Genomic DNA, 14161 nt, shown 5'->3' with positions numbered 1-14161 from the left:
CTACAGTCTCTCATTCGACTTATATCTGCATGGAGACAAGCAGGTAATGCTTGCAGAAAAGTTGTAATTTATAAATATTGCCATTTTTATGACTAGGACTGCAAAATGAGTTTAGATATGTAATGCACATTTTAAACATTTTCAGGAGCACAACTTTGAGTGAAGACTGAAATATCAACAAAGAATTGCATGCATTTCAAAACATGTTAAAGGTCCTATAATACCTGTAAGTGACCCCTGTGAGCTTTTAGTTATGTTGGACAATTGTTACCTCCTCAAAAACATACCTGGAGTCATGTTTTGTTCCACTCCGACATGTCTGAGTAACACTTTATTATTAGTCTGTCTGTATTTCCAACACTCAAAATGCTCTGTTCCACCTTGTGATATCATGAAGAGGAAGTTTTCAAGTTAACAGCTAACTTTTACCTTTCTTTTAGTGAAGAATGTAAATTCCACAGCTGAAACAATCCAAATTATCGAAATTATTCTGGTGAAGTTGTAATTCAAAAACACAGTGGAGCTCTTCCTGTATTACCACATGACATCACAAGGTGGGGCAGAGTGTTTTAAGCTTAGGAGAACAATGCAGTGTGAATGAAACAAACCACAACTCCTGGTAAGTTTTTGATGAGGACACATCATTATTAAAGAGATCAGAAAATAGTGTAATATGGACCGTTTAAAGAGTGAACTCAATGGAAGCAGGAGTATTTTGTCCTCACATGTACCCCACTTGCCAATTTTGCAACCATTCAAATTTAGATTTCAAATGCAAACAATTTATAACTGTTGATAGCATTTCTCAGGTCTAGCTCTGTTCTGTTTATGCCTCTCTCTGGCCATCTTCAGTTTCTCCTTTGGTTTTACTGCAGCCTCTTTAGCTCTTGTCCTCATTGATAAGTGTCTGGTGGTACCGTACAAAAGCTCCACAAATGTCATCTGATGGCAGTAACTCAGCTCGTCCTCAGCCAATAAAGATAAGAGCAGGACTAGAGGAATGTGCCGCAGACAAGCTCACTGTCACTCACTATAAACTCAACACGTTCTGTAATGACCCATCACTGTTTTAAATGTCTGTGTGTTTTTTTTTTTACCTCTTTCTTGGTTTTATCTCATGTCTCCTTAGTCTCTTTCAAACATGTTTATTATAATTCATTCAATGTTGTTTTACATTAAAGGTGCACTGTGTAACTTTTGAGGTTGAGGGTATATTAATTGTTTGTTATTTCTTTGCCTGGAATGTTCCACAGAAGGGCATTAAACATATCTCCCTTGCATTTATTTCATGTGTTTTATAGCTCAAAATATCTTTAAAAGACATTAATTCTTACTATGTGCAAGTTTGCTTCTCCATAGACCTGAAAACTGTCCTTAAACTCTCTCCATTATGATTGTCAAGTTTATTTTCATACTGTGTAAGAATCAAGGCAATATCTTAACGGAGACAAGCTGATGCCCCTCCACCAGAACAAGTTACACAGTGCACCATTCCATTCCATTTTCTTCCGCTTATCTGGGGCAGTCTAAGCAGGGACTCCCAGACTTCCTTCACCCCACACACGTCCTCCAGCTCCTCCGGGGGGACCCCGAGGCGTTCCCAGGCCAGCCGAGAGACATAGTCCCTCCAGCGTGTCCTGGGTCTTCCCCGGGGCCTCCTCCCGGTGGGACATACCCGGAACACCTCCCGAGGGAGGCGCCCAGGAGGCATCCGGAACAGATGCCCGAGCCACCTCAACTGGCTCCTCTCGACGTGGAGGAGCAGCGGCTCTACTCCGAGCTCCTCCCGTGTGACTGAGCTCCTCACCCTATCTCTAAGGGAGCGCCCAGCCACCCTGCGAAGGAAACCCATTTCAAGCGCTTGTATCCGTGATCTCGTCCTTTCGGTCACTACCCAGAGCTCATGACCATAGGTGAGAGTAGGAACGAAGACTGACCGGTAAATTGAGAGCTTCGCCTTTCGGGCTCAGCTCCCTCTTCACCACAACGGTCCGATACAGCGACCGCATCACTGCCGAAGCTGCACCGATCCGCCTGTCAATCTCACGTTCCGTCCTTCCCTCACTCGTGAACAAGACCCCGAGATACTTGAACTCCTCCACTTGAGGCAGGGACTCTCCACCCACCCGGAGAGGGCAAGCCACCTTTTTCCGGTCGAGAACCATGGCCTCAGACTTAGAAGAGCTGATCTTCATCCCAGCCGCTTCACACTCGGCTGCAAACCGCCCCAGTGCACATTGCAGGTCCTGGTTCGATGAAGCCAACAGGACAACATCATCCGCAAACAGCAGAGATGAGATCCTGTGGTCCCCAAACCGGACCCCCTCTGGCCCCTGACTGCGCCTAGAAATTCTGTCCATAAACACAATGAACAGAACCGGTGACAAAGGGCAGCCCTGGCGGAGTCCAACATGCACCGGGAACAGGTCTGACTTACTGCCGGCAATGCGAACACAGCTCCTGCTCCGGTCATACAGGGACCGGACAGCCCTTAGCAAAGGGCCCCGGACCCCATACTCCCGGAGCACCCCCCACAGGACACCACGAGGGACACGGTCGAATGCCTTCTCCAGATCCACAAAGCACATGTGGACTGGTTGGGCAAACTCCCATGAACCCTCGAGCACCCTATGGAGAGTGTAGAGCTGGTCCAGTGTTCCACGGCCAGGACGAAAACCACATTGCTCCTCCTGGATCTGAGGTTCGACTATCGGCCGGATTCTCCTCTCCAGTACCCTGGCATAGACCTTACCGGGAAGGCTGAGGAGTGTGATCCCCCTATAGTTGGAACACACCCTCCGGTCCCCCTTCTTAAAGAGAGGGACCACCACCCCGGTTTGCCAGTCCAGAGGTACTGTCCCCAACCGCCACGCGATGTTGAAGAGGTGTGTCAGCCAAGACAGCCCCACAACATCCAGAGACTTAAGATACTCAGGATGGATCTCATCTACCCCCGGAGCCTTGCCACCAAGGAGCTTGCCAACCACCTCAGTGACTTCAGTCAGGGTGATGGATGAGTCCGCCTCTGGGTCCCCAGTCTCTGCTTCCTCCTCGGAAGACGTGACGGTGGGATTGAGGAGATCCTCAAAGTATTCTTTCCACCATCCGACCACATCCCCAGTCAAGGTCAACAGCTCTCCCCCCGCACTTAAACGGTGTTGGTGAATAACTGCTTCCCCCTCCTGAGGTGCCGGATGGTTTGCCAGAATCTCTTTGAGGCCGTCCGATAGTCCTCGTTCATGGCCTCTCCGAACTCCTCCCAGCTCTGAGTTTTTGCCTCTGTGACCGCACGAGCTGCCGCACACTTGGACCGTCAGTACCCATCAGCTACCTCAGGAGTCCCACGAGCCAACAAGACCCAATAGGACTCCTTCTTCAGCTTGACGGCATCCCTTACTTCCGGTGTCTTCCACCGGGTTCGGGTATTGCCGCCCCGACAGGCACCACAGACCTTACGCCCACAGCTACAAGCGGCCGCACAGACAATGGAGGTGGAGAACAGAGCTCACTCGGACTCCATGTCCCCAACCTTCCCCGGGATATGGGAGAAGCTCTCCCGGAGGTGTGAGTTGAAAATCCTGCTGACAGAGGGTTCCGCCAGATGTTCCCAACAGACCCTCATGATACGCTTGGGCCTGCCAGGTCTTCCCGGCTTCCTCCACCGCCAGCGGATCCAACTCACCACCAGGTGGTGATCGGTTGACAGCTCAGCCCCTCTCTTCACCCGAGTGTCCAAGACACACGGCCGGAGGTCAGATGACATGACTACAAAGTCGATCATCGACCTCCGGTCTAGGGTGTCCTGGTGCCACATGCACTGATGGACACCCTTGTGCTCGAACATGGTGTTTGTTATGGACAAACTGTGACTAGCACAGAATTCCAATAACAGAACACCACTCGGGTTCAGATCAGGTAGGCCGTTCCTCCTAATCACCCCTCTCCAAGTGTCACTGGCGTTGCCCACATGGGCTTTGAAGTCCCCCAGTAGAACAACGGAGTCCCCGGTTGGTGCACTGTCTAGTACCCCTCCAAGGGACTCCGAGAAGGCCGGGTACTCTGCACTGCTGTTCGGCCCGTAGGCCAACACCACAGTGAGAGACGTGTCAATGACCTGAAGGCGCAGGGACGCGACCCTCTCGTTCACTGGGTTGAATTCCAACACGTGGTGGCTGAGCTGTGGGGCTATCAGCAAGCCCACACCAGCTCTCAGAGCCCAAGCTGTGCGTGGAGGTGAGCCCGACTATATCTAGCCGGTACCTCTCAACCTCCTGCACAAGCTCAGGCTCCTTCCCCCCCAGTGAGGTGACGTTCCACATCCCTACAGCCAGTTTCTGTGTCCGTGGACTAGGTTGCCGGGGTCCCTGACCCCGACCGCTGCCTAGTTCACATCGCACCCGACCCCTATGAAACCCTCTGTGGGTGGTGAGCCCACAGGAGGCGGGCCCACGTCGTCCCTTCGGGCTGAGCCCGTCCGGGCCCCGTGGGCAAAGGCCCGGCCACCGGGCGCTCGCTTTCGAGCCCCAACCCCAGACCTGGCTCCAGGGTGGGGCCCCGGCTGCGCCATACCAGGCGACGTCACGGTCCTTGTTTTTACACTGTCCATAGATGTTTATAAACTGCTCTTAGTCTGCCCTGTCACCTAGGACCTGTTTGCCATGGGAGACCCTACCAGGGGCATAATGCCCCGGGCAACATAGCTCCTAGGATCATTCGGGTACGCAAACTCCCCCACCACAGTAAGGTGGCAGTTCAAGGGGGAGCACACACACAGTACACCTTTAATATATTTTAATTTCAGATTCTTTTTGCACTTGTGTGTTCCAAACATAAATACTACTACTAGATGAGACAAGAGACTCAAAACTTCCAACATTTATATTAAAGTTACTACTGTCCTATTGCTGGTTTCAGATCATGGACATCAGCTAGGCCAATAATATTTAATACAGATGGGAGCAGTTAACATGAATATGGTTGAAATGCAGATATCTGTTGAATACGGTGAGTTCTTGGGTCTAGACAATGATAGAAATGATCAGGTTAAAAATTTGTCAATTTAATTTTGGATATTTCATGCCAAAGTATAATGTAATCAATAGGAAAATCTGGCCCCCATCTGGGAGAATGACATCACCTCATCCTAGAATATGAAAACCACAAATTCATCAGAAGGTTCAGACAGTCTCCAGACCTGCTGTTTGTGTCTATGGAACTATTCACCTTTGAACCACTGTATGTATAGATATATATATACATAATAGTTCAAAATAGGAACTGTGGGCACACTTCTGGCTCCAATTCACTTTCTACTGAAAAACTGTCACCCCTCTGACTACTGCTGTCAGACTCCCCATTTTGGTCTTTAAATGTTCACAATAACTTTTAATTAATTATTAATTCATTTAATAATTAATCATTTCATTTATATAGCCCCTTTCAAGACACCCAAAGCGCTCTACAGTTCATTGTTCACTCAACACACTCAAGCGAGCTACAACTGTAACCACAGCTGCCCAGGGACAGACTGATGGAAGCGAGGCTGCCAATTTGCTCCATTGGCCCCCCCGACCACCATCAACACTCACGCACACTCCACATTCTTACTAGGTGAAGTGTCTTGCCTAAGAACACAACGACACACTATGGCACTTGGAATTCCCACTGATCTCCCATCCAAGTACTAACCGGGCCCGGCGTTACTTAACTTTTGAGATCTGATGAGATCAGATTTTGACAAGATGGTATGGCCGCAAACTGGCTCTACATGATATTTCACAATTTTCTTTATAAATCAATATATGACCATTAATCACAAAAAAATCAGGTGCATTCTTTCCCTGAGGTGGCTATTGCTAGCCTTAGCTAGACCAGTGCTGCAGGTGGGCAGAGGGTTACCTTCAAAAGTCTTGTACCAGATTGGCTCTTTGGTTGCTATAATACTCATAGTCAGAATCCAAAATACAGTATGGAACTTGGCTCCATATTTCTCCCTAAAACTGTGGCCTCAATGAGCTTCATTTGACTGGAACCAAACGTTAAGGCTTACGTCACACTCCCTTTATACAGTCTATGGTCTGGACCCAAGCAAACAATGATGTCACACTTAGACCCTTTTCTGTATTTACTATTCTTTGCGTGTGGACCAAGCCGCAATCGTAAACACATTTCTCCCCCCTGAATATTTATTTGGAAACATATAAGCACTCACAAAAGCAGGAAAGCTGTGTCTATTGAAGAAATTACACCATGACACAAACAATTACTGTGGAAATTTGTAACAAGGACAAGATGGCTGTCTATGACCTATTTCGAATGAGATTTTTTGCTTTCTTTGTAGCAACCGAAGACATGACTGCTTTGGATAGAGGAGTTGAAAGCAAAATATGAAGATACTATTAACCACCTCCAAGTCTGTCAACAGCATCATGAAGGAGAAAAAATCATGAAAGAGCTTGGAAGTTTAGGTGATTTTGATGTATTGACAAAACGTTTTCAGATACCATTGTCTAACTTAACTAATATATTTGACAGTGTAACAGTAGCCTGCTCTTGAGTAAACAATTTGGTTACTCTTTCCACTGTGTATAAGTCTACAAGTGACAAAAAACTGTATGTTGACAAGATGAAATGATTTGGACAAATGTGATTCTTGCACCTCTTCCTCAGACTTCATTTTGTTTTGCTTTGGAAAATATCAAATTTGGCGCATTATTTATTCATAATATTTTCTGATGTGTGTTACAGGAAGTGCCCATTGTGTTATTAAACTTCATTCACCTTCACTAGATTCCTTTGGATAATTTCAGCTCTGGAATTGCCAAACTTTACTGAACAAAAAGTAAAAGGTAGCTTTTAATTTGAAAAACATGACAGGTGGACAGAGCATAGATAGAGTAATAATAAAAGATTCATTCAAACATGGGTGAATGAAACAAAACACAACTCCAGGTATGTTTTTGAGGAGGTAACAACATTATAACATGGCTTGAAGCTCACTAGAGTGAATTTTGCATAATATAGGACCATTAAAGTCTTTCCAATGAACTTTAAATTAAAAATCTGGCCATACTTTTTATGACTTCTACTTAAGTATTACTTTGAAGGAACAGTACTCTTAAATACATATTTTGTTACTCTAACCACATCTGATAAGAAGTATGTGAAAAATGCAAAACGAGAAGCTGGATGGAGGATTGCATTTCAACTCTGTGTAGTGGACGACTTAATCAGAAGTGTCAGTTTTTCTTTCAGGAGGTTGTATGGACTTTTTCATGTGACAGCAGCTAAAGGTAACACAGGAGAGGTGTATGCAAAAGGAACAAAGAATATAGTAATGTACAACAATGGGATAGAAACACATTTTTTGGCTGAAATACAAAATTTCAAATAGTGTGAGCTGGTATTATTCACAGACTTGTAACTTTCTCTATATCACCTTCCCTGGATGAGTGTGGACAACTGGTGGTGGTGAAGACACTGTTAGTCTAGATTGGTAGCCACATCCCTGTCAGGGCAGTTGTAGCCACAGTAGCTCATCAGACTAAAAATATAATAATGATCAGAAATACATTTATTGACTGAGTAAGAGAATAATATGATAAAACACAAAATGCCTTGTTCCACCTTGTAATATCATGTAGGGGTATTTTTTGAGTTAATAGCTTCGCTTCTATTTACATTTAGTTCAGTAGAGATTGGCAATGTTCAAGCTGAAATCATCCAAATTATTCTAGTGAAGGTGTATGGAGTTTAAAATCACACTTGAGCACATCTGTTATGATCACATGACATTGCAAGGTGAAGCAAATGTTTTCAGTTTGAGAGCCTAAACATGCAAGGTGTGTGTGTTAAACATGTGAATGAAACAAAACACAAGTCCAGGTCTGTTTTTGATGATGAAATAATATTATAACAGATCATAAAATAGTGGAATATAGACATTTTAAACAACTGTAACAATACGCGTTGTTACTAAATGAGCCAACCTGAACTCCATCTTTTTCAAGACTGGGGAAAATGGAGTAGCTGGAAGAAAGTCAGGAAAAAAAAAAAAAAAAAAAGAAAGAAAGAAAAAACACAGTCCACATAGGATCAAACTCAAGTCATAAAAGCTACGTAGAGCTCCTTTGAATGAATCTACATCCATGGAGACAAGTGACACAGCTAGACCAACTTGCAGGTGAGATCTGGGGAGAGGCGAGCATGCACAGAGTAAGAATGCAATGTTTTCCATAAAATACCTTTAACTGAATGAACGCAAGATAGTGTAATGTCACACTGTGGAACATTTCAGGCATAACAATAACATTTCCATGGATACAAACAATGCAGCTTTAAAGGTGCATTCTGTTTTTTTTCTGACAGAGGGTCCATTAAATGCTTGGCTCCATAGAGATGTTATTGCTTTGTCTGGAATGTTTCAGAGTATGGCATTAAACCTATATATATATATATATATATATATATATATATATATATATATATATATATATATATATATATATATATATATATAGTTGTTTTTTGGTTTTTTTTCTTACTTCTTTTTTGTGCTGTAAAACCAAATGTAAGGCAGAGCTGTTCAATGTCATACTGTGGAACATTCCAGGCATGGCAATAACATTCTCATGCACACAAGCAGATGACAGAACCTTCACCAGAAAAGTTACACAGTGCATCTTTAAACCATGGGTCCCTGTGCGTTTTTAAAGTAACATATAACTATACTTGTACAGTTAATCCCTTATGCTCTTCACACTGTACACATTGACTTATCAGCGTATCACCTGAGAACATTATCCCATTACATTACATGACCCTGACGCTATTTAGAAACCATTTGGGGCCGACTCTTATCTAAATACAGCCGTAAATCAGGCGCTGTCAGTGGCCTGTTCTCCATAAAAGCTCTGCCTCTGCCGCTCTGTTTACAGCCGCTGCGATGGAGCGCTATCTCTCCGCGCTGCGCTTCCATAAATACACATCTGTCACAACTTTATGTCCCCGAAATACACGCGAAAACATGCCTCAAATGCACAAAATCACACTAAATATTAGATCTGTGTTTGTATTTAAATTCTATTGTGTTGATGTTTCGCACTTAGATGGGGTCAATAGTCAGATTTTCCTTATGGATAAGACTTGCCAAAGTAAAATACCCTCGAAAATCCCTGTTAACATTGTGCTTGGGGACGGGTCAGAATCGTATGTTTTGACCTTGTTTATGGTAATATATCTACATATACTGGGCCTATCTACATATTTATTGATTTATTTATTCATTTATTTTTCTGATTCAGAATATTTTACTCTATTTGGTTGCTGTCGATTGAGGGCTTTATACCACAAGATCAGAAGACATGTTTGTGGACCCAATCTCTAATTAAACTTTGTTGAAAAACTAATATTAATAATCCTTAATCTCAGAAGATTCAGTTGAATACACTTTGCCAGTGAAGGCATTAATACAAAATACTACTACTACTACTACTACTACTACTACTAATGATAATAATAATAATAATAATAATAATAATAATAATAATAATAATAATAATAATAATAATATGCTGCTCTGTTTGAAACATATACATTTTTAATATCAATATTTTGTGTTATTTGAGGCATCATCACTTTGAAGTGAGGCAAATCGCGTGGTTGACAAAGTTTTAACAGACACATGTCAGGGCAAGAATTTACTATTTGACTATTTAGGTCAAGAATAATGACAAAAGTATGCCTTATTGAACAATATAAAGCAAACGTGTTTTTTTTTTTTTTTTTTTTTTTTTTTTTTTTTTTTTTTTGTTTCCATGCTTCTCTACTACTCTTTACGCAAGTTGATCTTCAAGTAAGCCTATTAATTGGGAAGTTTACAGTTGGTCCCTTTCAAAGTTTGTTCTTTGATTATGTTTTAGTTTGGTCTATTTTTATTCCGTGTTGGTGCAGTTTGGCTCATAGTTGATCGGATCTTACGGGTTTCACGTGTGGACGGACGCTCTTCTCTCTGGGCCTCGCGCCTTCCCCTCCCACTGTGCTCACTTCTGATTGGCTGCCTCCTCTGCACGCGCACTCCCACTGTGGATAAACTCTGGCCTGTCACCTCCACGAGACTCAGTGCTTCAAAAATAACACACGGCAACAGTCGTTTGTGGATTTTAAACTTTTACCTCGTGATGTAAACTTTTGTTTTGGGATATTGTGCGTTTTCTGTGGATGCTTTGTTTGGCTCGTGCGTCTGTTTCTCTGCTCCAAAATGAACATCATCAGCGGATACCAGCATCACCATCATCACCATCACCACCTCATGCACGAGCCCTTCCCCTCGCACGCGCCTTACTTTCAAAGTTGGGTGTTAAACCACGACTTACCCCCGACAGACTTCCACATTCAAGCGCCAGGAACACCGGGCTCCGTGACGCACGATGTCCGGTTTGACGCACTCCATGGCGGCCAAGCCAAGCGCAGGACCCCGGGGCCTAAAAAAGAGAGACGGAGGACAGAGAGCATCAACACGGCTTTCGCAGAGCTCAGGGAGTGCATACCCAACGTGCCCGCAGATACAAAACTGTCAAAAATAAAGACCCTACGCCTTGCCACGAGTTACATCGCGTATCTAATGGATGTCCTGGCCAAAGATTCCGGGGAAACCGAGGGCTTCAAGGCCGAGATCAAGAAGTACGAAAGCAGGGACCTGAAGAGGAAAAGGGAATTGGTGAGTTGGTAAAGTAAAATAATGCATAGCTATCAATGTAAATGACAAAATTAGATCAACAATTATAAACTTTTTATTGAAATAAGTAAAATAAAATATGTCATGATTTTACTCGGGCGTTCGATAAATTCTAGTTTGTTTAAGTGTGTTTTGTGCATGGCAGCAGCTGTTAGGCCACTAAAATGAGGTCAAACTTAGATCAAACACACACAATAATCCCCCATAAAGCGAAACTATTTTGCTTTACAATTTTCTTTTAAACTGAGAAACCCATAAACTTACTGCGTAAAAGTGCCGCAGTGAAATTAAACCAAAACCACAAACGTATTTCTTCAGCCAAGTGAAGGCCTGGCGTGTAGCTCTCAGATTTGACAGTCAGTTTTTACAAAACACTACAGAATAAGATAAAAAACGCTATAGGGTTTACCAGTATATGAAGTGAATCAATTTAAATGTTGTGCCTTTACATTCCAGTTAAACTAAAGTTAAGATGAAGTGAATGCGCGTGAATGGAATCAACTATTTAAGCACGTAGAGCTATTCAATTCTAAAAACAAAAAACAAAAACAATTATCTTTATAATAATGTTATGGAAGTCGTTTATTATAGTCCAGCCTACCCTTTTGTGGATGAAGAGATTGTAGGTCTAGTTCTCTTTAGACGAGCCATTTTTATGTCTTTTACGCACGAGATTTTAGTTAACCGTGCATTGTCCGTACTTTTTTATTTTAAATTTATTCATAAAAGCTTGTACACCCTTTTCTTAATAAAGCGCTCTTAAAGCTCTTAGACGTTTGTAGATGTAGGCCTCAAACACGTAAAACATAACTGCGTTGTATGTGATCTTAACGTAAAGACAAATGACAAAAAAATATGTTAAACAAAACTGAAGAAGCAGCTTGGATGAGCTACGAAACTTATTTGGTCAAAACTTTTGTCCACTTGACAGAATTTAATTTCTACTGTGCTATGGATCCTACCTGGACGACTGAGAGGTTCGGGATTTGGACAATGTGTTATTAAAAACTCCCCAAATGTTGAGCTTCGTTGCATCTTTGAAACAGCTTACAGTTAATGCGTCGACAAATGAAATAGATAAGATTATCACGCACACTGAAACAAAATAGACTTGCCCTAGCCCTCAATAACTCTCAATATTTAAAAGCATGGCATATAGACTGAAAAACAGATTCAGACTTTCTTGTTGACAAAATTCATGCAGATTCCATGTCCCCAGTTGCGGATTAGGTAATGAGGGGAACTAAACTCAGTGAATCCTTCATTTTGTGCTTAACCTGAATGTATTGATAGGCCGTATATTATTTTTTTGATTATCAAATTTATCAGTTGTCTTGAGAAGAAAAAAATATAAAAGACTTTCAACCAAAATATTGCCTTTTTTTTTTTTTCTTTAGAATAATAAAGTCTGTCTAAGTTTAGTTCATTCAGTCAGATTTGTTCCAGTAGCTACCAAATAGTTTGCATCAGACATTAAATACTTGGGCACAGAAGCTCAAATAGAAAACAGATCTTTACAACACTACAAAACAGTATAGAAAGGCTGAACGATTTAGGAAATATCCTGACAAGCATTGTAATTGCAGTTTGATTAGCATTTTGTTCAAAGTTCACATTTTTAAAAGTCCAGAAGAATTGACCAAAAGATTGAAATATTCATTGACAAATACAAGAATCACATTTCAGAACAGGTTTGTACAGATCTAAATTACAAGGTTAGCAGTTTTATACAGAATAAGACAGAATATTTATTGTTTGTGGAGGAAATTATAGTACTTCAGAAACTGCAGTCTTTGTGATTAATCTTGCAGTCTTGCCTCAGTGTAACCCATTTTAATTATTACATTGTTGTTCTTTTCCTTAGAACCCAGATGGACTACAGGAAACATTCATCGCCGAGAAAAAGGTCAAAGGTCGGACGGGTTGGCCGCAACAGGTCTGGGCTCTGGAGTTGAACCAGTGACTCCATATTTTTAACTGGTTTGAAAGACTAAACCAGCCCATGGACTCAAGCAGAGCTGCCAAGAGCAAAATGAAGGACTTGAAAATAAGTTTGAAGTGGACTACATGTTTTTGTGTTGAATGTGGTGTGTCCTGGTGGGTTTTGTTGGTTACACTACTGTTGTCTTGTCAAAATGAAGGAATAAATTATTAATATTAGAGCAATGCAACACTACTGGATGTAATTTAACAACAGTACAGATTATTACAGTTTCAAGCTTTTCAGACAGTTGCGTTCACAGTCCTATCTATAGTTTCAAAATCAGCTGGAGGGCAATCAGATTTCTAAATTGTAATTTGTTGTTTAACTGTCAGATTGCAGATTTGTTGACCTGGTATATGGTTAATGACTCTGTAATTACTGGGCCTAAGAAAACAAAAAGTTTTAAACAGAAGCTGTTTTTTTGTTGTTGTTTTTTTTTTTTTTTTTTTTTACAGTAGCTTCAAGTGGTGCTTTTATTCAACATCAAATACAAGCCTGTTGAAAGGACTTTTAAGACAGAAGATTAAAATGGCAAATTTGTGATGCCTACCTAAAAACAACGATAAATCTCTCAGAGAGTTGTACAGGGCCTTGATATGCTAGATCCTTGTGTGTTGTGTATCGATGGCTGGTGGTGCAGGATTTGGAAAAGCAAACCAAAGGTGTAACATGGGGTGACATTAAAGGTGCACTGTGTAACTTTTCTGCTGGAGGGTCTGCCACCTGGAGTAGGCCATTAAACATAGCCATTTATTCAATTACAGGTGTATTATTGTGACAAAGTACCTTGAAAAACAGGCATTCTTTGACCTTCATGGAAACACGTTTAATGCCAGTAAAAGGTGACATCTCCACATAGAGAAAATTGCATATAATCTTCATTAAATTAGGATAAAATGGTAAAGAATTTTGCAAACGTAGTTTTCTTTTTAAAATAAATTATGTACACACAACTTTTAATGCACTTTCTCAAACACTTTCACTTGACCATAGAACTCACAAGGCTGTTAGTCAATCAAATTCAGTAAAAAAAAAGTTTTTTCACAACACATTTTTGCTGTTTCTTATTTTTGTGTGTTGTCTGAAATCTACCTCAAAATAATGTCACTGTTATCGTCTTTATCCAATAACAGAGATTGTTGTGGTTGTAATTTGTACAGATGTGAAGTTCTATATAAATAAATGAAATCTTTAACGCACAATCAACCGTTTTCTTGATTTTTGTTTTCTTAATTGACTTTTAATTAGCATTTTTTAAATTTGTATTTATTATTATTATTATTATTTTAATAGAAAAATATGTAAAATACATACTCAGATTTTATAATGTCAAAATCTCAAATATTTCAAATGAGTCAATCAGGCCTACAAATTAAAGGTGCACCATGTAACTTTTCTGGCATCTGTGAGACATCATCATTAATAATTATAATAATTTCTTA

The 14161-nt window shown here is 41.4% G+C and overlaps 1 protein-coding gene across 1 annotated transcript; it reads left to right on the top strand.

Annotated features, from left to right (window-relative positions):
- Nucleotides 1-10141: 10141 nt before the first annotated feature.
- Nucleotides 10142-12750, top strand: LOC110156417 (heart- and neural crest derivatives-expressed protein 1). Its single transcript, XM_020920619.2, has 2 exons — nucleotides 10142-10717; nucleotides 12600-12750. Exons 1-2 carry the CDS (start codon nucleotides 10259-10261, stop codon nucleotides 12696-12698), a joined length of 558 nt encoding a protein of 185 aa, XP_020776278.1. The 5' UTR covers nucleotides 10142-10258; the 3' UTR covers nucleotides 12699-12750.
- Nucleotides 12751-14161: the final 1411 nt, after the last annotated feature.

Source organism: Boleophthalmus pectinirostris, unplaced genomic scaffold (genome assembly GCF_026225935.1).
Source record: "Boleophthalmus pectinirostris isolate CB_2022bp ecotype Guang Dong unplaced genomic scaffold, ASM2622593v1 HiC_scaffold_12, whole genome shotgun sequence".
Lineage (NCBI taxonomy): Eukaryota > Metazoa > Chordata > Actinopteri > Gobiiformes > Gobiidae > Boleophthalmus > Boleophthalmus pectinirostris.
Note: the sequence above shows the minus strand (reverse complement) of the source record. Positions and strands in the feature narration are given on the sequence as shown.